The sequence below is a fragment of the Somniosus microcephalus genome, chromosome 1, assembly GCF_052327205.1.
Source record: "Somniosus microcephalus isolate GS21.2 chromosome 1, FLI_Smic_1.0, whole genome shotgun sequence".
Lineage (NCBI taxonomy): Eukaryota > Metazoa > Chordata > Chondrichthyes > Squaliformes > Somniosidae > Somniosus > Somniosus microcephalus.
Window position 1 is genome coordinate 7468428 of NC_140987.1, and position 26417 is coordinate 7494844.

A 26417-nucleotide genomic window follows, 5' to 3' on the forward strand; every position below is an offset into this window, starting at 1 on the left:
TTTTACACCCTTTTCTTCTCAGTGGAACATATTTTTTTTGGAAGTTGTAAAATAACTCCTTAAATGTACACCACTGATCATGTATCGCCTTACCCTTTAATCTATTTTCCCAATCCACTCTACTCAATTCCGCTCTCATACCTTCATAGTCTCCTTTATTCAAACTTAGCACGCTTGTTTGAGATCCAACCTTCTCACCCTCTAATTGAATATGGAATTCAACCATGTTATGGTCACTCATTCCAAGGGGATCCTTTACTAGGACATTTTTAATTAATCCTGTCTCGTTACATAGGACCAGATCTAAGGTTGCTTGCCCCCTGGTCGGTTCAGTTACATACTGCTCAAGAAACCCATCCCTAATACACTCAATGAACTCATCCTCAAGGCAGCCCTGCCCAATTTGATTTGTCCAATTAATATGATAGTTAAAATCCCCCATAATTACAGATGTTCCCTTATTACAAGCCTCAACTATTTCCTGATTGATACTCCGTCCAACAGAGTTACAACTGTTCGGAGGTCTATAGACTACGCTCACTAGTGTTTTTTTCCCCTTATTATTCCTTATCTCCACCCAAACTGTTTCATTATCCTGATCTTTTGACCCAATATCATTTCTCTGTATTACAGTGATTCCTTCCTTTATTAACATAGCCACCCCACCTCCCCTTCCTTCCTGCCTGTCCTTCCTGACCGTTAAATAACCTGGTATGTTTAATTCCCAGGCATTGTCACCCTGCAGCCATGTTTCTGTAATGGCCACAAGATCATACCCATATGTAGTTATTTGTGCCATTAACTCGTCTATTTTGTTACGAATGCTACGTGCATTCAGATAGAGAACTTTCAAAGATGTTTTGTGACACTTAATTCCTGCTTTTGCCCTTTTTATTACTTTACCTTTTACTCCATACCTTCTGCCCCTTCCTGACATGCTCTGGTTTTTAATTTCCCCACTGCTACCTAAGTCTATGACCTTCTCTGTTGTCATTTTTATTATTTGCTCTCTAGGAACCTCCCCCCCACTAGTTAGTTTAAAGCCCTCTCTGCAGCCCTAGTTATATGATCCGCCAGGGCTCTAGTCCCAGCACTGGCCAAGTGAAGCCCGTCCCAACGGAACAGCTCCCTCCTGCCCCAGTACTGGTGCCAGTGTCCCAGGAAGCAAAACCCATTTCTCCCACACCAGTCTTTGAGCCACGCATTTAGCTCTCTAATTTTATTTGTCCTCGCCAAATTCGCTCGTGGCTCAGGTAATAATCCACCCTTGAGGTTCTGTTTTTTAATTTGACCCCTAGCTGCTCATACTCCTTTAACAGAACCGGCTTCCTAGTCCTATCTACGTCGTTTGTACCAACATGGACCACGACAACTGGATCCACCCCCTCCCACTGCAAGTTTCTTTCCAGCCCAGAGGAGATATCCTTAGCCCTGGCACCGGGTAGGCAACACAGCCTTCGGGACTCTCGCTCTCGGCTGCAGAGAACTCTATCTATCCCCCTAATAATACTATCCCCTACCACTACAACATTTCTATTTACTCCCCCCTCTTGAATGGCCCCCCGTTCCACAGTGCTGTGGCCAGGTTGCTCATCCTCCCTGCAGTCCCTGCTCCTGTCCCCACAGGGAGTAAGAACCTCGAACCTGTTGGTCAAGAGCAAGGGCTGCGGCTCCTCCAGCTCTACCTCCTGGATCCCCGTACCTGCCTCACTCGTAGTCACACCGTCCTGTCCCTGACCATGGGCTACATCTGAATTACTTAACTTCATAGGTGTGACCACCTCCTGATACACAGAGTCCAGGTACTTCTCCCCCTCCCTGATGTGTCGCAGTGTCTGAAGCTCAGACTCCAGCTCATCAACACGGAGCTGGAGTTCCTGTAGCAGCAGACACTTGTCACAGACGTAATCACCGTGAGCCTCAATGGGGTTCACCGGCTCCCACATCTCGCAACAGTAGCACATCACCTGCTCCATTCTATGTAATTAATTAAATTTTTTATTGTTAGTTATGGACACCCTCTGCCATGATCGCATTGAATGGCGGAGCAGGCTCGAGGGGCTGAATGGCCTACTCCTGCTCCTATCTTCTATGTTTCTACATCAAGGGCAACTAGGGATGGGCAATAACTGCTGGCCTTGCCAGCGATGCCCACATCCCACAAATGAATAAATTAAAATCTAAGGAAGTACTTTTGAAGGGTAGTCACTGGTTCTTATGTAGGGAAACGGAGGAATCTATGCAGCAGGAGGATGTGGCCTGAAGGTTCACATCACACAGCAAGGACCCACAAACAGCAATAAATGACCAGTTAATCTGTTTTCATGGTGTTGGTGTTGGGATAAATGTTAGCCATGACAATGGGAGAACTCCCCTGCTCCTCTTTGAATAGTACCACAGGATCTTTTATGTCCACCTGAGAGGACAGGCATGCCCTTGATTTTAACAGTCCCTCAGTGCTGTACTGAAGCGTCACCGAGATTATGTGCTGAAGTCTGTGGAGTGGGGCTTGAGCCCAGGACGATGTGAGTCAGAGATAAGGTTGCCTTCGCCGAGCCAAGGATGATACCTTAGCCGCAGAGACAGCCGCCCTGAAGAGGCAGCGGACTCTGAGCTCTGGGCAAGCTGCTCTGTCATTTCAAAACTTTCAAGAAGGCGGCCCCCCTACTCCCGTCTCAAGCCAATTAGAGATGAGCAATAAATGCCAGCCCACATTCCGAAAATGAATTAAAAAAACCAGCCAGATTAATTAAGCAACACTAGAGGTGTGTCACACCATCCTGGCAATACCCACACCACAGGATCGAGTTGCTGGCCGTACGTTGTGATAACTTTCCCAGGAGCTCGCTCGGTCTCAGGTCTGCTGCATTCATGTAGCTTTGGAGGAGCAGCATTCGCCAGATCTGCAACCAAGGTCTCACAGTGACACAGAAAATGATCACAGCAGGGCTGTACATTCCACCAGTACCCCAGCCGTTCTCCACACAGCATATGGAGGTTTATTTTTTGGCCTCTCCCGTGTCTGGTGCTCTGCTCGCAGCCACAGGAGGTAAGTGCTCTGTGGCCGGGGCGGAGCTGACCTATCTTATGCCTTCAAGCAACCTCAGGCTCCACAACTGCTTTTTCTTTCTCCTCAATAAGCAGGTTCTTGGCCTCTGCTCTGCACCGCTCCTTCGGCTGGCTGGCTGTGCTTGGGAACTCTCCGCACACAGGATGGGGGGACCTCTACCCGGCTTCTTAGACTACTTGTCGTGCTCTTACCTCATTTAAATGTCATCCTAGTCTACTCGGACATAGCAATGATATTAGGACAAACAAATTAGCAAGGCACAAAGTGCCAAAAATCACAAGCAGTTGAAAGAGATCTCCTTCCTCAGGTGTCGAGCAGTCCTAGTCAGTCTCACCTCAGAACCGATCCAATTTTGATCAAAGTGCCACTGTTCTACTTCTCTCCTCCGCTCAAGTGGAACTGAACTATAAAGATTGAATTTGTGCTCGCTGTCCTACATTGGCTCCCAGTTAAGCGACGCCTTGGTTTCAAAATTCTCATCCTTGTTTTCAAATCCCTCCATGGCCTCACCCCTCCCTATCTCTGTAATCTCCTTCAGCCCCACAACTCCCCAAGATATCTGCGCTCCTCTAATTCTGCCCTCTTGAGCATCACTGATTATAATCCCTCCACCATTGGCGGCCGTGCCTTCTGTTGCCGAGGTCCTAAGCTCTGGAATTCCCTGCCCAAACCTCTCTGCCTCTCTTTCCGCCTTTAAGACGCTCCTTAAAACCGACCTCTTTGACCAAGCTTTTGGTCACCGGCCCTAATTTATCCTTATGTGAATCGGTGTCAAACTTTTTGTCTTATAACACTCCTGTGAAGCACCTTGGGGTGTTTTACTACGTTAAAGGTTCTATATAAATACAAGGTGCTGTTGTACCTTATTTAGATAACTCCCAATTTCCAGGTTTGCCCTTTACTGACACCGCAACATACTCAGCTTTTTCAATATTTATCTCCCAAGAAGACGAGGCGAAGGGCCAAGGCTCACAACACACCAAGTTTGATGAGAATATGAGAGACAGTGAGGGTTAATCAGCAAGCCGAGGTTGGATGTCACTGAGTTTGGGTTTTATAATCCTGTATTGTACAAAGAAGGAAGGAATGACTGAGGTGATGAGTTTTCATAGAATCATAGAAATTTACAGCACAGAAGGAGGCCACTCGGCCCATCGTGCCTGTGCCGGCCAATAAAGAGCGATCCAGCCTAATCCCACTTCCCAGCTCTTGGTCCGTAGCCCTGTAGGTTACCGCACTTCAAGTGAATATCCAAGTACTTTTTAAATGTGATGAGGGTTTCTGCCTCTACCACCCTTTCAGGCAGTGAGTTCCAGACCCCCACCACCCTCTGGGTGAAAAAAGTTCTCCTCAAATCCCCTCTAAACTTTCGACCAATTACGTTAAATCTATGCCCCCTGGTTATTGACCTCTCTGCTCAGGGAAATAGGTCCTTCCTATCCACTCTATCTCGACCCCTCATAATTTTATACACCTCAATTAAATCTCCCCTCAGCCTCCTCTGTTCCAAAGAAAACAACCCCAGCCTATCCAATCTTTCCTCAGAGCTAAAATTCCCCAGCCCAGGCAACATCCTCGGAAATCTCCTCTGCACCCTCTCTAGTGCAATCACATCCTTCCTGTAATGTGGTGACCAGAACTGCACGCAGTACTCTAGCTGTGGCCTAACTAGTGTTTTAAACAGTTCAAGCATAACCTCCCTGCTCTTATATTCTATGCCTCCACTAATGAGGAAAGTATCCCGTGTACCGCCTTAACTATCTTGTCTACCTGTCTTGCTATCTTCAGGGATCTGTGGACATGCACTCCAAGGTCCCTCTGATCTTCTGCACTTCTCCGTGTCCTACCATCTATAGTGTATTCCCTTGCCTTGTTAGTCCTTCCCAAGGGGAGGGAGATGTCACGGAAAATATATATATATAATATATATTTTAATTTGTTCTTGGAGTAGGGGGAAAAGCACTATTTATTGCCCCTCCTGCATTCTCCTCAGGACATTATGTCACCTGAAATTCTATAGATTCTGGAACGGTTCCTGCATTTTGGAGGATAGCAAATGTAACCCCGCTATTTAAGAAAGGAGGGAGAGAGAAAACGGGGAACTACAGACCTGTTAGCCTCACATCAGTAGTTGGGAAAATGCTGGAATCTATTATAAAGGATGCAATAACTGGGCACTTAGAAACTAATAGTAAGATTGGGCAGAGTCAATGTGGATTTATGAAAGGGAAATCCTGTTTGACAAACCTATTGGAATTCCTTGAGGATGTAACTAGTGGAGTAGAAAAAGGGGAACCAGTAGATGTGGTGTATTTGGATTTTCAGAAGGCCTTCGATAAGGTCCCACACAAGAGGTTGGTGAACAAAATTCGGGCACATGGAATTGGGGGTAATATACTAGCATGGATTGAGAATTGGTTAACAGACAGAAAACAAAGAGTAGGGGTAAACGGGTCTTTTTCAGGATGGCAGGCTGTGACTAGTGGGGTACCGCAAGGATTGGTGCTTGGGCCCCAGCTATTCACAATCTATATCAATGATTTGGATGAGGGGACTAAATGTAACATTTCCAAATTTGCTGATGATACAAAGCTAGGTGGCAGTGTCAGTTGTGAAGAGGATGTGAAGAGGCTTCAAGGGTGTTATAATAAAAAGACTCACACATCAAGGAACTTTAAAGTAAGCTTTAAGCAACTTATAATTAAACTATATACAAGAGCGGTCTTCACCATGCCTCTAGGTGAAGCCCTTTTACAATACTGAGCAGTTCAGTATTTATACTAGTCCAAACACAGGAAGTGACGTATGCACAGGAAGTGATGTATGCAGAGTTCACTGTTCACAGGAAGTGATGTGCACATAACTTCCCGGAAGTTATTATTATTATCACATTCTTCCCTCCTGCGAGATTAGAAGGCTGTGGTCTTCCTTTTGTTCCGCAGCCGCCGAACGAGGAAGAGTCGCACCCGTTTGGGTTCCCGTCGTAGAGGGTTGCTGGTCCGCTTACACGCTGTTGGCCATTGGTCAGAGTCTGTGTGGCCTGGATTACCCTGTGAAGGGTCGGGGAGATCATGGCTTCGTGTACGAGTCCCAATAGGTGCAGAGTTGGTCTGTCTCTGTTCAGAGGGAGGTGCAGAGCTGGTCTGTGGCGGATCAGTACTTTGGTGCGCAGTACTGGGAGGGTCGCTACTTTGAGTACGGGGTTCTACCGGTACCACGCTAGTTGGTGTCAGATCAGGATCCTGGAGAGGGGTACCTGGTAGGTTCCAAGAGGCTCCTGGTAAAATACCATCACTCGATGCCCCACTAGGTCCTGGTGGGCAGGGAGCCAGATCCCGTAATGATACGGTAGATTCTCGGCCGTCGGGATATCGTATGTATGCATAGGTGGGGTTGGCATCGGTTAGTTCGACCTCATCTACGAGAGGGTCATTTTTAGATGTCCGAACGTATCTTTGGAGTAGTACAGGTCCAGGAGTAGTTAGCCATGACGGGAGGGATGTCCCATAAGATGAGCGATGCTGGAATCCAAAGAACCGCTCATGAGGTGTAGTATTTGTGGCTGTAGAAAGAAGGGACCGTATAGAGTGCAATGCATCCGGAAGCACTGTTTCCCATTGCTCGTTTGGTAGGCTCCGAGATCTTAAAGCAAGATGTACGGAATTCCAGATGATACCGTTATACCTCTCTACCTGCCCATTTCCGATGGGATGATATGGCGTTGTTTTGCTTGTAGCAATTCCCCGTTCTGAGAGGAAGTCCTTGAGTTCCCTTGACATAAAGGATGGACCCCGATCCGAGTGAATGTAAGCCGGCATGCCACAGAGAGAAAATACCTGCTCAAGGCAGCAGATTACTGTGGACGCCAGCATATTGGAGCAGGGGAAGGCAAACGGAAAACGTGAATATTCATCAATCATGGTGAGCAAATATGTGTTCCGAGTTGAAGAGGGCACTGGGCCCTTAAAATCGATGCTAAGTCGTTGCATCGGTTGGGTTGCGTGTATGAGCATACCATCTGAGGGGCGGAAGAACTGAGGTTTTAATTCTGCACAAAGCCGGCATTCTGAGCATATTTTCTTTACATCTCCAGTAGAAAAAGGGAGATTCCGTGATCGTACGAAATGTAGCATGCGCGTAACGCCAGGATGACACAATCCATTATGGACATCTATGAGAGTAGAGGACGACATAGTGGAGCAGAATGCTCGTGTGAGGGTATCCGGGGCCACATTCTCCTTGCCAGGTCGATAGTGAATGGTGTAACCAAAAGAGGCCAGTTCCATCCTCCAAAGCTGTATTTTATTATTCTTAATTTTGGTTCGTTTTCGATTATCGAGCATGAAGGCGACTGATCTCTGGTCCGTGATTAATGTAAAGTGCTGGCGAGCTAGGAAATGGTTCCACTTCCGTACCGCCTCTATGATGGCTGTGGCTTCCTTCTCAACCGGAGGATAATGTAGCTCGGCACCTTGTAAGGTCCTGGACATAAATGCTACAGGACGACCTTCCTGATTTAGATTAGCCGAGATCGCCACCTCCGAGGCAGCACATTCGACTATGAAAGGGAGAGTCTCATCGATGGAGTGAACAGCCGCTTTCTCCAACTGTTTTTTGAGAAGGTTAAAGGCTGCAACAGCCGCTGTTTCCAATGGAAATGATCTAGCATGCAGCAAGGGTTGGATTTTGTCTGAAAAATGAGGAATCCATTTAGCGTATTATGCAAACAGACCAAGAGCCCGACGTAAAGAAGCCGGATTCTTAGGTGACGGGAGCTCTTGGAGCAGGCGAAGTCTTTCTGGGTCTGGCTTAATGATACCATTGCCTACGCAGTAGCCAAGGATGTTGATGGTCGGTTGCGACGCAACAGATTTAGATTCATTCAAAGTTAAGTTACGGTGATGGAGAGCATCCCAAAATTTTTGGAGGTTGGCGTCGTGTTCCTGTTGATCGTGACCTGCAATAGTAATGTTATCAAGATAGGGAAAAGTGTCCCTTAAGTTTTCCTGCTTAACCAGGCCATCCATTGCCCGTTGGAAGACAGCCACTCCATTAGTAACCCCGAATGGAAGGCGACGAAATTGGTACAGCCGTCCATCAGCCTCAAAGGCCGTGTACTGCTTATCTGAGACCTTCAAGGGTACCTGATGATAGGCACTTTTCAAATCGTAAGTTGAGAACACTTTGTATTCGGCCAGTTTATTAACCATATCATCAATGCGTGGCAATGGGTAGGCGTCCAAGTCAGTATATTGATTGATGGTTTGCGAATAATCAATGCATAGTCGTTGTTTGTGAGGTTTTAGAGGGTTCTTGACGATGATGATTTGAGCCCGCCAGGGCGACGAACATGGTTCGATGATATCCTCTGCTAAAAGTCGAGAGGTTTCAGCCTCAATAAAAGATTGGTCTTCCTGACTAAAGCGCCGTGATTTCGTTATTATTGGTTTGCATCGAGGAGGAATACTGGCAAATAATGAGGGTTCATCAAGTGAAGCTGCTGATAATGCACAAAACGGTAATTTAGACAGTATATTAGAAATAGTAAGTCCGGGTTTGGATCCGCCGAACTCAATGGTGAGTTTCTTATGCTGTTTTTGAAAATCCAGCCCTAAGATGAGATCACTACATAAGTCCTTGAGCACCGAAAGTCGGGTGGAGGGATACATGCGACCATTAAGTGTCATATCAATAATACAAAAGCCGGAGATTCTGGTATTAAGTGATGACTGAGCCATCGCAATTGCCTGGTCCGATGGGAAGATATGTAGTTTCAATTTCGCAACAATCTGTTCTCTAATGAAACTATCAGTACTTCCTGAGTCAATTAAGGCATCTAAGGTATGCCCATTAATTGAAACGTTTGTAGCTGCGTGAAACAGGTTCTGTGGGCAAGCAGCTGTAATTGATGTGGTTGCACAGAGAGTGGCTGAAACTCGAGGTGTGCTTCTTCGGGAGAGAGCTCAAGAGGAAGCTTGATAGGTCCTAGCCGGAGCATCTTGATAGGCCCTAATTGGGGCAGTTCGGTAGGCCTTAGCTGGATAGGCCCTCGTAGAGGCTCTTGATTGGCAAACTTTTGCAAAGTGTCCCTTTTTATCGCAATGACTGCAGATCGCATTGCGAGCAGGGCAGAATTTCCTAGGGTGAAAAGAATCTCCACAAAAGAAGCATTCCTTCCTAGATTGCCAAGAGGCTGCTAAAGTGGGGTCATCCTCCTCTTCTTCATCAGAATTATCATCAGGATTAGATTCCTCCATGATAGAGTTCACCTGAGGCCACTTGAATCGTCTGGTTGCAGTTACAGCAGCAGATCGAGATCTGGGCAGCTGATAGAGGTCTGCATTTTTCTTTGCCAAATCCAGAGAACAAGCCAGGTCAAAAGCCTTTTGTAGCTCAAGTGTTTTACTTTAGAGTCATGGAGTCATAGAGTAATACAGCACGGATAGAGGCCCTTCGGCCCATCGTGTCCGCGCCGGCCATCAAGCCCTGCCTAATCTAATCCCATATTCCAGCATTTGGCCCGTAGCCTTGTATGCTATGGCATTTCAAGTGCACATCCAAATGCTTCTTAAATGTTGTGAGGGTTTCTGCCTCCACAACCCTTTCAGGCAGTGAGTTCCAGACTCCAACCACCCTCTGGGTGAAAAAGTTCTTTCTCAAATCCCCTCTAAACCTCCCACCCTTTACCTTGAATCTATGCCCCCTAGTTATTGACCCCTCTACTAAGGGAAAAAACTCCTCAGCATCCATCCTATCGATGCCCCTCATAATTTTGTACACCTCAATCATGTCCCCCCTCAGCCTCCTCTGCTCCAAGGAAAACAAACCCAATCTGCCCAGTCTCTCTTCATAGCCGAAGCGCTCCAGCCCTGGTAACATCCTGGTGAACCTCCTCTGCACCCTCTCCAAAGCTATCACATCCTTCCTGTAGTGTGGCGACCAGAACTGCACACAGTATTCCAGCTGTGGCCTAACCAGTGTTTTATACAGCTCCATCATAACCTCCTTGCTCTTATATTCAATGCCTCGGCTAATGAAGGCAAGTATCCCATATGCCTTTTTTACCACCTTATCCACCTGTTCCGTCGCCTTCAGGGATCTGTGTACTTGCACACCCAGATCCCTCTGACCCTCCGTCTTGCCTAGGGTCTTTCCATTCATTGTCTATTCCTTTGCCTTGTTAGTCCCCCCAAAGTGCATCACCTCGCACTTTTCCGGGTTAAATTCCATTTGCCACTGTTCCGCCCATCTGACCAACCCATCTATATCGTCCTGCAGACTGAGGCTACCCTCCTCGCTATTTACCACCCTACCAATTTTTGTATCATCTGCGAACTTACTGATCATACCCTTTACATTCATATCCAAGTCATTAATGTAGACCACAAACAGCAAGGGACCCAGCACCGATCCCTGTGGTACCCCACTGGCCACAGGCTTCCAGTCACAGAAACAACCTTCGACCATCACCCTCTGCCTTCTGCCACTAAGCCAGTTTTGTATCCAATGTGCCAAGGCACCCTGGATTCCATGGGCTCTTACCTTCTTGACCAGTCTCCTGTGCGGGACTTTATCGAAGGCCTTACTGAAATCCATGTATACCACATCCACTGCGTTACCCTCATCCACACACCTAGTCACCCCCTCAAAAAATTCAATCAAATTAGTCAGACATGATCTTCCCTTGACAAAGCCATGTTGACTATCCCTGATTAATCCTTGCCTCTCCAAGTGGAGACAAATGTTGTTCCTCAGGATTTTTTCCAATAATTTTCCTACCACTGATGTTAGGCTCACTGGCCTGTAGTTCCCCGGTTTTTCCCTACTACCCTTCTTGAATAATGGTACTACATTAGCGGTTCTCCAGTCCTCTGGCACATCCCCTGTGGCCAGAGAGGTCCTGAATATATGTGTTAGAGCCCCCACAATCTCCTCCTTTGCCTCACACAGCAGCCTGGGATACATTTCATCCGGGCCTGGGGATTTATCCATTTTTAGGCCAGCTAAAACCGCCAATACCTCCTCCCTCTCGATGTTAATATGTTCGAGCACATCACAGTCCCCCCGCCCTATTTCTATGTCTACATCGTCCTTCTCCATAGTGAAAACAGATGCAAAAAATTCATTTAGAACCCCTCCTACATCTTCCGGCTCCACACACAGATTGCCACTTTTGTCCCTAATGGGCCCTATTTTTTCCCTAGTTATCCTCTTACCCTTAATATACTTATAAAACATCTTCGGATTTTCCCTTATTTTGCTCGCCAGTGTTATTTCATGGCCCCTCCTTGATCTCCTAATTTCTTTTTTAAGTATCCCCCTGCACTTTTTGTACTCCTCTAGGGCTTCCTCCGTCTTTAGCCTTTTGTATCTACCAAAAGCCCTCCATTTTTTCCAAATCCATTCTCGTATATCCCCTGACATCCAAGGTTCCCTGTGGTTTTTGGAACCACCCTTGACCTTTACGGGAACATGTTGCCATTGTATGATCTCAATCTCCCTTCTGAAAGCCTCCCATTGCTCCGATGCGGATTTTCCTACAAGTAGCTGATCCCAGTCCATTTTGGCCAGATCCTGCCTTATCCTATTAAAATCGGCCTTCCCCCAATTTAGAACCTTTATTTCCGGCCCATCCCTGTCCTTTTCCATGACCACCTTAAATCTTACCATATTATGGTCACTATCACCAAAGTGCTCACCTACTAGCACTTTTTCCACTTGGCCGGCCACATTCCCTAGAATTAGATCCAGTACCGCCCCCTCTCTTGTAGGACTTTCTAGCAGACGCTGGCGTATAAATGGAGAGGCAATCCCGCAGATGAAAGCATCACGAATCATTTCTTCGCGGTACAGCTCAGCCGAGGCTGCCTGAAAGTTACAATCTACGCTGAGCCTGCGAAGTTCCTGGAGGAATTCGTTAATCGATTCCCCTGGCCCTTGTCGGGCTGTGGCCAGTAGATGTCTAGCATAGACCTCATTTGCGGTCTTGGCATATAGTTTTTTAAGTGCCCGGATCACCTCATCATAATTGTCCCATTCATCAACATATTCAAACACTGTTGGGGTCACATAGTTGATAAGTATCCTCAGTTTAGTAGGAGCATCCGCTTTACATTCATCAAGAAAATTCTCAAAAGTACGGTACCAATGCTTCCATACCCTGCCAGCTGCTGGTGCGTTTGGGTCCAAGTCCAGACGAGTAGGTTTAAGGATGTTTTCCATGATGGGTGGTTCCCTGGATCCTTAACTCCGAGTTTGTCCGAAGGTCTAGTATTTGTGAGTGTAAATACTAAGTTGCTTAAATTGATGTAATAAAAAGACTCACACATCAAGGAACTTTAAAGTAAGCTTTAAGCAACTTATAATTAAACTATATACAAGAGCGGTCTTCACCATGCCTCTAGGTGAAGCCCTTTTACAATACTGAGCAGTTCAGTATTTATACTAGTCCAAACACAGGAAGTGACGTATGCACAGGAAGTGATGTATGCAGAGTTCACAGTTTACAGTTCACAGGAAGTGATGTGCACATAACTTCCCGGAAGTTCTTATTATCACAAAGGGGATCTCGACAAACTCAGTAAGTGGGCGAGAACATGGCAGGTGGATTATAATGTGGATAAATGTGGTTATCCACTTTGGTAGAAAAAACAGAAAGGCAGATTATTTCCTAAATGGTGAAAGATTGGGGAATGCAGATGCTCAAAGGGACCTGGGTGTCCTTGTACATGAGTCACTGAAAGTGAATGTGCAGGTGCAGCAAGCCATTAGGAAGGCAAATGTATGCTGACCTTCATTACAAGAGGATTTGAGTACAGGAGTAAAGAAGTCTTACTCCAATTATATAGGGCCTTGGTGAGACCACACCTGGAGTACTGTGTACAATTTTGGTCTCCTTACCTAAGAAAGGATATACGTGCCATAGAGGGAGTGCAACGAAGGTTCACGAGATTGATTCCTGGGATGGCGGGACTGTCGTATGAGAAGAGATTGAGTAAACTAGGCCTGTATTCTCTTGAATTCAGAAGAATGAGAGGGGATCTCATTGAAGCATACAAAATTATTACACGGCTTGATAGGGTGGATGCTAGGAGAATGTTTCCCTTGGCTGGGGAGTCTAGAACCAGGGGCCACAGCCTCAGGATAAAGGGTAAGCCATTCAGGACTGAGATGAGAAGAAATTTCTTCACACAGAGGGTGGTGAATCTTTGGAATTCTCTACCCCAGAGGGCTGTGGAGGCTCAGTCATTGGGTATATTCAAAACAGAAGTCGATAGATTTCTGACTAGTAAGGGCATCAAGGGATATGGCGATAGGGCCGGTGAATGGAGTTGAGGCAGAAGATCAGCCATGATCTCCTTGAATGGTGGAGCAGGCTCGAAGGGCCGAATGGCCGACTCCCGCTCCTATTTCTTATGTTCTTATGAGGACATTAAGAGCAACAGTTGCATGTAGTTTAGATCCAGGATGGGTGGCAGTTCTCATTAGTGAACCAGCTGGCTTTTTAAAATAATCCAGCAGCTTTCATCGTCTTTCTTCACAAATGACCAGATTTAGTTAACTCAGCTTCACAATTTACAATGGCGGGATTTGAACTCAGAGCCTCAGATTCGGTTAAGCTCGCACCAGGTCACGAAGCTACTGTCTCTTTTTCATGAGCCAGAGGAGATGGTGCAATGAGTTTGGTTTCAATACATGAGGGGGGAAGAAAAGTATGTCTGATGGAGTATTTGGAGATCAGGAGGGATGTAGTGGTCACACTGAAAGGGGGTTAGATGGTCTCATGTAACCACTAGCTAGCTACCAGCTCCATACTCTGGAGGGGGCTGTATTGTCTCATTTCACCACCAGGCATTCGCTCTATACACCATCGGTACGTGAAGACTGATGTGAAAGATCTTGGAAACCAATAGCGATTTTAAATGAATTTTAGGTACAGAGAAATCACATTTGGACCATTCTTTTAATAGACTGACCGCAGCTTAATCCCTTCTCTAATCGTCTCTTGAACCTACTGGTACTGTCAAGCTCAATGGCCTCCCTGGTAAAAATGCACAACTCAATTACTCTTTGGGTGAGAAGTTCTTCCTGATTTTCCTTGTTGCTCCTAACTTCCTAATCGTAGAATCGTAGAATCGTACAGCACAGAAGGAGGCCACTCAGCCCATCGAGTCTGTGCCGGCTCGTTCAAAGATCAACCCAGTTAGTCCCATTCCCCCGCTCTTTCCCCGTATCCCTGCAATTTGTTCCTCCTTCAAGTATTTATCCAATTCCCTTTCGAAGGCTACTATTGAATCTGTCTCCACCATCCTATCAGGCAGTGCATTCCAAATCCTAACCACTCGTTGCTAAAAAGGTTTTTCCTCATCTCCCCTCTGGTTCTTTTGTCAATCATCTTAAATCCATGCCCTCTGATTATCGGTCCTTCAGCCACTGGAAACAGTTTCTCTTTATTTACTCTATCTAAACCCTTCATGATTTTGAACACCTCTATCAAATCTCCTCTTAGCCTTCTCTGCTCTAAGGAGAACAACCCCAGCTTCTCGAGGCTATCCACGTAACTGTAATCCCTCATCCCTGGAACCATTCTAGTAAATCTCTTCTGCACCCTCTCCAAAGCCTTCACATCCTTCCTAAAGTGTGGAGCCCAGAATTGGACACAATACTCCAGTTGGGGCCGAACTAGTGTTTTATACAGGTTCATCATAACTTCCTGGTGTTTGTACTCTCTGCCTCTATTTAAAGCCCAAGATCCCGTATGGTTTATTAATTGCTTTGTTAACCTGTCCTGCCACCGTCAGAGATTTGTACACAAACACCCCCCGGTCCCTCTGTTCATGTACCCACTTTAAAATTGCACTATTTAGTGTGTATAATCTCTCCTCGTTCTTCCTACCAAAATGTATCACCTCACACTTCTCTACGTTAAATTTCATCTGCCACGTGTCCGCCCATTCCATCAGCCTGTCTATGTCTTCTTGAAGTCTATCACTATCCTCCTCACTGTTCACTATACTTCCAAGTTTTGTGTCATCTGCAAATTTTGAAATTGTGCCCTGTACACCCATGTCCATGTCATTAATATATATCAAAGACAGCAGTGGTCCTAGTGCTGAACCTTGGGGAACGCCCCTGTATACCTCCCTCCAGTCCAAAAACCAGCCATTCACCACAAGTCTGTGTTCTATTCCTTAGCCATTCTTTTATCCATGCTGCTACTGCCCCTTTTATCCCACGGGCTTCAATTTTGCCAACAAGCTTAGTCTGTGGTACTTTATCAAACTTCTGAACATCCATATACACAACATCAACTACACTGCCCTCATCCACCCTCTCTGTTACCTCAACAAAAAAATGGTTAACGTGGCCTTGAGAGTTGAACAATTTGTCGGCTTTAGTTCCATCAATCCCCAACATAATCTAGCAAATTTCAGTCAGATCAGACCAAAGTCTCTTTTCTAAAGAAATCAAGCCCAACTCCCTCAACATTTCCTTGTAACTGAAATTCCTGAAACTAGGGACCATCTTTGTTACTTTCCTGTGCATACAATTCAAGGCGAAAAATATCCTAATGGAGGCTGGAATTGTGTGGGTGCGTTATTGACAGCCCTGACCCATATCGATATGCTTAACTTTCCAACCTCAGTGCTTCTGATTAGATTCTTGGTTATTTCCTTCACTTGTATCTGTCTTAGTTCACTGTATCATTTATTTCTCAGAATGTGAATGTTCAAATGAGGTCAAACCTCTCACGGGATAGCAAAAAGAAAGTTACAACGAAGAACACCAAACAGTTACTTACACTTCTGAATTGCCAAGTCAGCTCTGTGCTGCAGGCTTATGTCTGCTGAGCTTACGTAACCCAATGTCTTGAAGGTGCCTCAGCTGTACTGGTCAGTTTACAGTGGCTAGCCAGATAGCCAGGGCAGCACCGGGCACGTGCAGCTGCTCGTACACAGTCACACGGCGTAACTGCGTGCATGAATCTGCAGACAGTGCTCTGAAATTGACAGAAGGCTGGTGTGCCCAGCGTGACTGACCAGAATGACACGCCTCACTTGCCTCCTAAGTCATTGTCACCTGAGCAATCAGACGCCTAGCGGGAGTGGAGTGTCAACATTAAACTACTGTGAGCTTTGCCGTTGTGATGTCATAACGTGCAGTGGAGCCTAAGCCCGACCACCTTCAGCTGTTTCATCAATGACCTTCCCTCCATCACAAGGGGATGTTCGCTGATGATTGCAGAGTGTTCAGTTCCATTCATTATCTGAGGAGTTGCGAATGAATTACATTCTCAACTCCTCAGATAATGACGCAGTCCACACCCGCATGCAGCGAGACGTGGACGATATTCAGGCTTGGGCTGATAAGTGGCAGATAACATTTACGCCACACAAGTGCCAGGCAATGACTATCTCCAACAAGAGAAAGTCTAACCACCTCCCCATGATATTCAATGGCATTACCATCGTCGAATCCCCGATGACAGCTTTAAGTTCCTCGGAGTCCACATCACGGAAGACCTCTCCTGGTCCCTCAATACCTCCTCTCTGGTGAAGAAGGCCCAGCAGCGCCTATATTTCCTAAGGAGGCTGAAGGGATGTAACCTGTCACCCCTGATCCTCTCTAACTTTTACCGCTGCACAATAGAGAGCATCCTGACAAACTGTATCACAGTATGGTATGGCAGCTGTAGCTACTATGACTGGAAAGCCCCGCAGCGGGTAGTCAAAACTGCCCAACGCATTACCGGCACCCGGCTACTGACCATAGAGCACATATACCAGAAACGCTGTTTACGGAGGTCACGGACCATCATCAAAGACCCTACCCACCCCAGCCACAGTCTGTTCGCCCCCCTGCCATCTGGGAGACGCTACAGATGCATTCGCACCCGAACAACCAGATTTAGGAACAGCTTCTTTCCCAGGGCTGTCATCCTACTGAACTCCACAAATAAACTCTAAAGCCTGCACATCTGCCAATGCACTTTATTGTGTTTATGTTTATGTTAATGTATTACAAGCCAAATGAATGTTGAATGTTTAAATGTCTTAATCTAAATGTACACTCTCGGGAGCCGCAAGCCTACATTTCGTTGTACTGCACTTGTGCACTAACAATGACAATAAAGTTGATTATTATTATTATAAACATCCTGGGGGTCACCACTGACCAGAAACTTAACTGAACCAGCCACATAAATACTGTGGCTACAAGAGCAGGTCAGAGGCTGGGTATTCTGTGGCAAGTGACTCACCTCCTGATCAATGTTCCCTCTTAATTTTGTTTGGTGCTGCTTGGCCCCTTTAAGGGGCTGCGCGGGCCATTCAAATTACCACTGATGTGCCGTTTTGTATTGAAAAGCCGGCGAGCCGCTGCGCGGGTTCCCTGGAGCGCTGCGGGGAACATTGCTCCTGACTTCCCAAAGCCTTTCCACCATCTACAAGGCACAAGCAAGGAGTGTGATGGAATACTCTCCACTTGCCTGGATGAGTGCAGCTCCAACAACACTCAAGAAGCTCGACACTATCCAGGACAAAGCAGCCCGCTTGATTGGCGCCCCATCCACCACCTTAAACATTCACTCCCTCCACCACTGGCGTACTGTGGCGTACTGTGGCTGCAGTGTGTACCATCTACAAGATGCACTGCGGCAACTCGCCAAGGCTTCTTCGGCAGCACCTCCCAAACCCGCCGCCTCTTCCACCTAGAAGGACAAGGGCAGCAGGCACATGGGAACACCACCACCTCTAAGTTCCCCTTAAGTCACACACCATCCTGACCTGGAAATATATCAGCTGTTCCTTCATCGTCGTTGGGTCAAAATCCTGGAACTCCCTCCCTAACAGCACTGTGGGAGCACCTTCACCACACGGACTGCAGCGGTTCAAGAAGGCGGCTCACCACCACCTTCTCAAGGGCAACTAGGGACGGGCAAGAAATGCTGGCCTTGCCAGTGATGCCCAGATCCCATGAATGAATTAAAAAATTCTGAAATCTTGGTGTCTGAGTGTATGCTCTGGGCACTCTAGCTGCTTTAATAATTAATAGGAGGTTCTATTACAAGCTGAACCCACTGGTGACGCCAAGTGTAGCTTCAAAGAGAACCACTTCAAAGCCATAAAACTTTACAAATCAGGAAACCCTCTTCTGCTGCCTAAGACGGTGCAATGACTGCTGCTTGGTAATACATCTAATGAACTGCAGTTTTAACTCTTCCCCGCTGACGTACGTGCTTTAACCACTGATAATTTCTCCCATCTTCTGCATCGTCCCCATATTGCTACTCCCATAATCCTTAGCCAGCGAATCGCTAGAACACAGTGATGCTACTGAGAACATGAGAGTGTTTGGTGTCGTTTGGTGCGAAATGTTATCCTCCAAGTTTGAAATTATGGCACTCAAGTCAATCAGAACACCAGCTTTTCTCATTCTGAGCACATTTGGAAGCCGATAAGGTGATTCACCTTTGCAATGATTCTTGTTAATCCTCTGCAGGATCGCGGTCTGACAACACGACCCATATTACTCAGCTCTGACTAGTTACACCAAACAGATTACACTGCTACATCACAGCAGCGCAGGAGCCAACTGTCCCGTAGACTATTTGACCATCTCAGTCAACAGCTGTCTTTAGAACCTCTGACCCCCATCCCCAGCCAGAGATCTACGCAGCTCCCTTTTGTAGCTGTTACGTGGCACAGCGACCACCAGTGCCACTGGGAGCTGGCACAGTGCTCACTGAGATACTGGGCCACAGATAAATCTCTCCGGGGGGGGGGGGGAATAAAATAACCCAGCCAGTTAGGGTGTCTGGCGACCCTGATTTTTAATTCTTTGGATCCTACATAGAATTACACACATACAATTTACAGCACAGAACCAGGTTCATAGAAACATAGGAACATAGAAGATAGGAGCAGGAGTGGGCCATTCGGCCCCTCGAGCCTGCTCCACCATTCAATGAGATCATGGCTGATCATCCAAATTCAGTACCCTGTCCCTGCTTTCTCCCCATATCCCTTGATCCCTTTAGCCTTAAGAAATATATCCAACTCATTCTTGAATAAATTTAATGAATTGGCCTCCACCGCCCTCTGTGGTAGAGAATTCCACAGGTTCACCACTCTCTGGGTGAAGAAATTCCTCCTCATCTCTGTCCTAAATGGCTTACCCCTTATCCTTAGACTGTGACCCCTGGTTCTGGACACCCCGACCATCGGGAACATCCTTCCTGCATCTAGTCTGTCCAGCCCTGTCAGAATTTTATAAGTTTCAATGAGATCCCCTCTCATTCTTCTAAACTCCAGTCATTCGGGCCAACAGTTCCATGATGGTGTTTATGCTCCACACGAGCCTCCTCCCACCCCTCTTCATCTCACCCTATCACCATATAATTATAGAATCACAGAATGATACCAGAAGGAGACCATTCGGCTCACCGTGCCTGTGCCGGCGCTTTGAAGAGCTCTCCAATTAGACCCAATCCCCTGCCCTTTCCCCAGAGCCCTGCAAATTTTTCCCCTTCAGTAAGTGTCCAATTCCATTTTGACAGTTTTTATTGAACTGCTTCCACCACCCTTTCAGGCAGTGTGTATTCCAAATCATAACTCACTGGGTAAAAAACAATTCTCCTCATGTCGTTTCTGTTTTTTGCCAATTACCTTCACTCTGTGTCCTCTGGTTACCAACCCTCCTGCCACTGGAAACAGTTTCTCCTTAATTACTCTATCAAAACCATTCATGATTTTGAACACCTCTATTAAATCTCCCCTAGACCTTCTCTGCTCCAAGGAGAACAACCCCAGCTTCTCCAGTCTGTCCATGTTTCCGTTATCGCTACCACATCTGGGTCCTCTCAACGAATGATTGCCTCCAATCCCCCATTTTATTTTGGATACCGTGCACATTGCTCTACAGGCAATTAAATTTTATACTTATGCTCTATAACTTTATCTGTTCCCTGGCCGTTTGTGATACCCTTATTCCTTTCCTTAGTCTGACCTGTACTCTCATTTCCTATTTCCTTTATTTTCACACTACTGTCATTTCTACCAGATCCCTCCCCCGCCATTTTACTAGATTAAGAACTAGATGTTCTGCCCATTTCCTTCCAAACGTTACTAACTTTCATCCTAGACCTGCGAAAATCACTGACATAAATTAACTTACCACCTGAAGAGAAAACAGAGTCACTGAACGCCACAGCCAGTAAGTACCAGATGGCCCAGAGAACAGCCATAGTTCAATCCAGAATGACCTGCAAGAGGAAAAAATTCAATGACTAACTTTGACATTACATCTTTCTGCCCTTATTTCTCCTCTCCTCCAACCTGATTGTTCTTTGTTGTGTGATGGTTCCATAGGTGTCATCCAAGTAGGGGTAGGAGTAAAGGGTGGCTATTCACAGGGGCAGAGGGTGGGTAGTGGTGTTCCACAAGGGTCAGTGCTGGGACCACTGCTGCTCACTATTTATATTAACGATTTAGACTTTGGAATCAAAAACACAATTTCTAAATTTGCAGATGACACCAAATTGGGGGGGATAGTCAATACTGAGGAGGACTGCAACAAGTTACAGGAGGACATTAATAAAGTTGCAGAATGGGCATATAATTGGCAAATGAAGTTCAACACAGATAAATGTGAGGTATTACATTTTGGGAAGAAAAATAGGTCAGATATTACTTGGAAAATAAGAATATTAATGGAGTAGAGGAGCAAAGGGATCTCGGAGTACAAATACACAAATCACTAAAAGTATCGACACAGGTTAACAAGGCCATAAAAAAAGCAAACCAAGCACTCGGGTTTATTTATAGAGGTATAATAGCAAAATACTGCGGATGCTGAAAATCTGAAATAACAACAGAAAATGCTGGAAATACTCAGCAGGCCAGGCAGCATCCATGGAGATAGAAACAGAGTTAATGTTTCAGGTCTGGAACCCTTCATCAGAAGTGTACGCCAGGCACCTTCTGGGGAGTCATAAACAACAACCTGGGGAATCGACCGAGGAATACCTTCAGGCACTGTCTGTGCTTGGCCGGGCCTGTGGTTGTAAGGATGTAAAGGCCGCCGTGTACACAGAGGAACTTATCTGGGACGCTTTTGTAGCGGGCCACAGGTCCAATTACATCCGACAGCGACTGTTGGAGCAGAGTGACCTCGACCTCTGAACTCGCACTATCATTGGACGCAGCCTACCGGGTCATGGATGCCTACTCCTCTGCACCGTGGACGCCGCGGGGAACGACAGCCTGGGACACGGTAGGACCATCTCATAGCGCCGTGCCACCCCAGCCACATCCCAGCAATGGCCCAACTACCGCAGCAGTGTCCCAAGGCCAGACAGCAGTGCCCCAAGGCCAGAAATGCTACTTCTGTGGCCAGGCCAAACACCCCAGAGCGCGCTGCCCGGCGAAAAATGCGATTGCTCGGGCTGCGGGAAGAAGGGTCACTACGCCAGCGTCTGCAGGGCCAAAGCCACCCCAAACCCCAGCAGCGCCGCATGTGGGCCGTGCGGGCCGCCATCTTGGGCCTCCCCAGCCATGTGCGAACCACCGGAACAGCAGCCATTTTGGACGCCTCCAGCCACATGGGGATCATGGACGCCGCCATCTTGGACGACAGCCGGGACGCAGCAGGCCCCCAACACCGCCTCGTCTGATACCCGCAGCGACACACCGACCCCTACGCTGGCTTCCGTTACACTGGACCAAGCGAGACCGCACCAGCTGGCCAGTTCCACAATGGACATTAAGGTAAATGGTCACGAAACAATCTGCCTTTTTGACTCTGGGAGCACGGAGAGCTTCATCCACCCCGACACGGTGCGGCGTTGCTCTCTCCCAGTCCTGCCTGCGCACCAGCGGATTTCTATGGCCTCCGAGTCCCAGTCGGCGGACATTGGCGGCTACTGCGTGGTGACACTCGTAGTAGACGGGACTGCGTACGATAATTTTAAACTTCTGGTCCTGCCCGACCTCTGCGCTGCCGTTCTACTGGGGTTAGATTTTCAGTGCCACCTTAAAAGTGTTACGATGGTGTACGGTGGACCCCTCCCCCCACTCACAGTCCGCAGCCAGCAGCTTCCAAATTGCCCGCCGCGCACCAGGTGCAACCTCTCCACACTCAGAGTCACCCCCTCCCCACTGTTTGCTAACCTCACCCCCGACTGTAAGCCCATCGCCACAAAGAGCAGGCGATACAGTGCCGGGGACAGGGTTTTCATTAAAACCGAAGTGGAGTGGCTCCTGAAGGAAGGGATTATTGAGGGCAGCACCAGCCCCTGGCGAGCCCAGGTTGTGGTCGTTAAGACCGGCGAGAAGCAGCGCCTGGTCATCGACTACAGCCAGACAATAAATCGCTACACCCTGCTGGACGCTTACCCACTCTCCCGCATAGCTGATATGGTCAACCAGATCGCGCAGTACCGCGTCTTCTCGACCATTGACCTGAAATCAGCGTACCACCAGCTCCCTATCCGCCCTGAGGACCGCCAGTATACTGCCTTTGAGGCAAACGGCCGCCTCTATCAGTTCCTTAGGGTTCCCTTTGGCGTCACCAACGGGGTCTCCGTCTTCCAAAGGGAGATGGACCGGATGGTCGATCAAAATGCGTTGCAGGCCACTTTCCCATATCTGGACAATGTGACCATCTGCGGCCATGACTTGCAGGACCATGACGCAAACCTCAAAAAATTCCTCTGCACCGCCAAACTCCTCAACCTGACGTATAACAAGGAGAAGTGCATATTCCGCACAACCCGCCTCGCCATCCTTGGCTGTGTTGTGGAACACGGAGTCATCAGCCCCGACCCCGACCGGATGCGTCCCCTTATGGAACTCCCACTGCCCCACTGCCTCAAGGCCGTGAAGAGGTGCCTAGGGTTTTTCTCTTATTACGCCCAGTGGGTCCCCTACTATGCGGACAAGGCCCATCCGCTGATCAAGTCCACCTCTTTTCCCGTGACGGCAGAGGCCCGCTTAGCCTTCCACCGTATCAAGGAAGACATTGCTAAAGCCACCATGCACGCAGTGGACGAATCCATCCCCTGCCAGGTGGAAAGTGACGCGTCCGACTTTGCCCTGGCCGCTACCCTCAATCAGGCGGGGAGACCCGTGGCCTTCTTTTCACGAACCCTCCAGGGCCTGGAGACCAGACACTCCGCTGTTGAGAAGGAGGCCCAGGCTATTGTGGAGGCTGTGCGTCATTGGAGGCACTACCTGGCCGGAAAACGATTTACCCTGCTCACTGACCAGCGTTCAGTTGCTTTCATGTTTAACAACAAGCAGAGGGGCAAAATCAAAAACGACAAGATCTTGAGGTGGAGAATCGAACTTTCCACCTACAATTACGAGATCTTGTACCGGCCCGGGAAGCTCAATGAACCCCCGGATGCTCTATCGCGTGGCACCTGCGCCAGCGCGCAGATCGATAGACTGCGGGCCCTCCACAATGACCTCTGCCACCCGGGGGTCACCAGGTTCTTCCACTTCATCAAGGCCCGCAACCTGCCTTACTCCATTGAGGAGGTCAGGACCATGACCAGGAACTGCCAAGTCTGCGCTGAGTGCAAACCGCACTTTTATAGACCAGACAGGGCTCACCTGATAAAAGCCACTCGCCCCTTCGAGCACCTGAGCGTTGATTTTAAAGGGCCTCTCCCCTCCTCCGACCGCAATGTGTACTTCCTCAATATTATTGATGAGTACTCCCGTTTCCCGTTCGCCACCCCCTGCCCAGACATGACCAGTGCCACGGTCATTAAATGTCTGAACGACCTCTTCACCCTGTTCGGTTTCCCCAGCTATATCCATAGCGACCGGGGCTCATCGTTTATGAGCGACGAACTCCGTCAGTACCTGCTAGCTAGGGGTATTGCCACAAGCAGGACCACCAGTTACAACCCCCGGGGGAACGGACAGGTGGAAAGAGAGAATACGACAATTTGGAAGGCCGCCCTGCTAGCCTTAAAGTCTAGGGGCCTTCCGACCTCCCGCTGGCAGGATGTGCTCCCCGATGCGCTTCACTCTATTCGGTCACTGCTCTGCACTGCCACTAACGCCACCCCTCATGAGAAAATATTTGTCTTCCCAAGGAAGTCTACATCGGGGACATCGCTACCGCCATGGCTGACGTCCCCAGGGCCGGTCCTACTGAGAAGACACGTGAGGACCCATAAAACGGACCCCCTGGTCGAGAGGGTCGACCTCCTCCACGCCAACCCCCAGTATGCTTACATTGCGTACCCGGACGGGCGGGAGGACACAGTCTCCATAAGAGACCTCGCACCCTCGGGGGCCGCAGTAACCCACTACCCACTACCACCCCTCCCCACGATCCGATATCCAGCCCCAGCAGACGGCATGCCTCAGCCCCGCGACCCGCTCGACATCTACGAGGACTACACACCAGTGCCCCAGCCTACGCGGGACTCGACGCCGGAAGCTTCACTACCCCTGCCGTCGCACAGCGGCAGACAAGACCTCCGGAGAGACTCCAATACACTAACTTTTAATACACTTCACCCCGCCGGACTCAATTTTAAACAAGGGGTGAATGTGGTAAACCACTGTTTGTATTCCACTGTGTACATGCCTCCCTGGTGCCAGGGTCAAGGATGTCACTGAGCGGCTGCAGGGCATTCTGGAGGGGGAGGGTGAACAGCCAATGGTCATGGTCCACATTGGTACCAACGACATAGGTAAAAAGAGGGATGAGGTCCTGCATCAAGAATTTAGGGAGCTAGGTAACAGATTAAAGAGCAGGACCTCAAAGGTTGTAATCTCTGGATTACTCCCAGTGCCACGTGCTAGTAAGTATAGGAATGGGAGGATAGAGCAGATGAATGCGTGGCTAAAGAGTTGGTGTAGGGGGGAGGGTTTTACTTTCCTGGATCACTGGGCCTGCTTCTGGGAAAGGTGGGACTTGTACAAGTCGGACGGGTTGCACCTGAACCAGAGCGGGACAAATATCCTTGCGGGGAGGTTTGCTAGCACTGTTGGGGGGGGTTTAAACTAACTTGGCAGGGGGATGGGATACAGAGGGGAGCTGAAATAGGGGGGGATGTGCTGCCAATTATAGAGAAAAAAACAAGTCAGCTTGGTAGACAGGGCAAATATATAAGGGCAAGGCTGGATGGCATCTATTTTAATGCAAGGAGTCTTGCAAATAAGGTGGATGAACTGAAGGTGTTGATAAACACATGGGAGTATGATATTGTTGCTATCACGGAGACATGGTTGAGGGAAGGGCAAGACTGGCAGCTCAATATTCCGGGCTACAGAATCTTCAGGCGAGACAAAGGGGGAGGTATAAAAGGAGGGGGTGTCGCAATATTAATTAAGGAGTCAATTACTGCAGTAAGGAGGGATGATATATTAGCAGGGTCCTCTAATGAGGCCATATGGGTGGAGCTTAAAAACAAAAAGGGGGCAAGCACTTTGCTGGGAGTGTACTATAGGCCTCCAAACAGTCAGGGGGAGATAGAGGAACAGATATGTAGGCAAATCTCAGAGAAATGTGCAAATAATTGGGTAATAATAATGGGGGATTTCAACTTCCCCAATATTAACTGGGATAGTCAGAGTGTGAAAGGCTCAGAGGGTGTAGAATTCTTAAAGTGCATCCAGGAGAGCTTTTTGAGCCAGCATGTAGAAAGTCCTACAAGAGAGGGGGCGGTACTGGACCTAATTCTAGGGAATGTGGCCGGCCAAGTGGAAAAAGTGCTAGTAGGTGAGCACTTTGGTGATAGTGACCATAATATGGTAAGATTTAAGGTGGCCATGGAAAAGGACAGGGATGGGCCGGAAATAAAGGTTCTAAATTGGGGGAAGGCCGATTTTAATAGGATAAGGCAGGATCTGGCCAAAATGGACTGGGATCAGCTACTTGTAGGAAAATCCGCATCGGAGCAATGGGAGGCTTTCAGAAGGGAGATTGAGATCATACAATGGCAACATGTTCCCGTAAAGGTCAAGGGTGGTTCCAAAAACCACAGGGAACCTTGGATGTCAGGGGATATACGAGAATGGATTAGGAAAAAAAGGAGGGCTTTTGGTAGATACAAAAGGCTAAAGACGGAGGAAGCCCTAGAGGAGTACAAAAAGTGCAGGGGGATACTTAAAAAAGAAATTAGGAGATCAAGGAGGGGCCATGAAATAACACTGGCAAGAAAAATAAAGGAAAATCCGAAGATGTTTTATAAGTATATTAAGGGTAAGAGGATAACTAGGGAAAAAATAGGGCCCATTAGGGACAAAAGTGGCAATCTGTGTGTGGAGCCGGAAGATGTAGGAGGGGTTCTAAATGAATTTTTTGCATCTGTTTTCACTGTGGA

The 26417-nt window shown here is 47.8% G+C and overlaps 1 protein-coding gene across 1 annotated transcript in view; it reads right to left on the reverse strand.

The window, feature by feature from the left end:
* Positions 1-26417, reverse strand: part of LOC147123909 (growth hormone receptor-like) — a 558256-nt gene that overhangs the window by 446763 nt on the left and 85076 nt on the right. Inside the window, exon 2 of the mRNA XM_085964446.1 lies at positions 20246-20333. Coding sequence (XP_085820572.1) covers positions 20246-20315 — 70 coding nt within the window. The 5' untranslated portion in view covers positions 20316-20333. The remainder of the gene's footprint in view (positions 1-20245; positions 20334-26417) is intronic.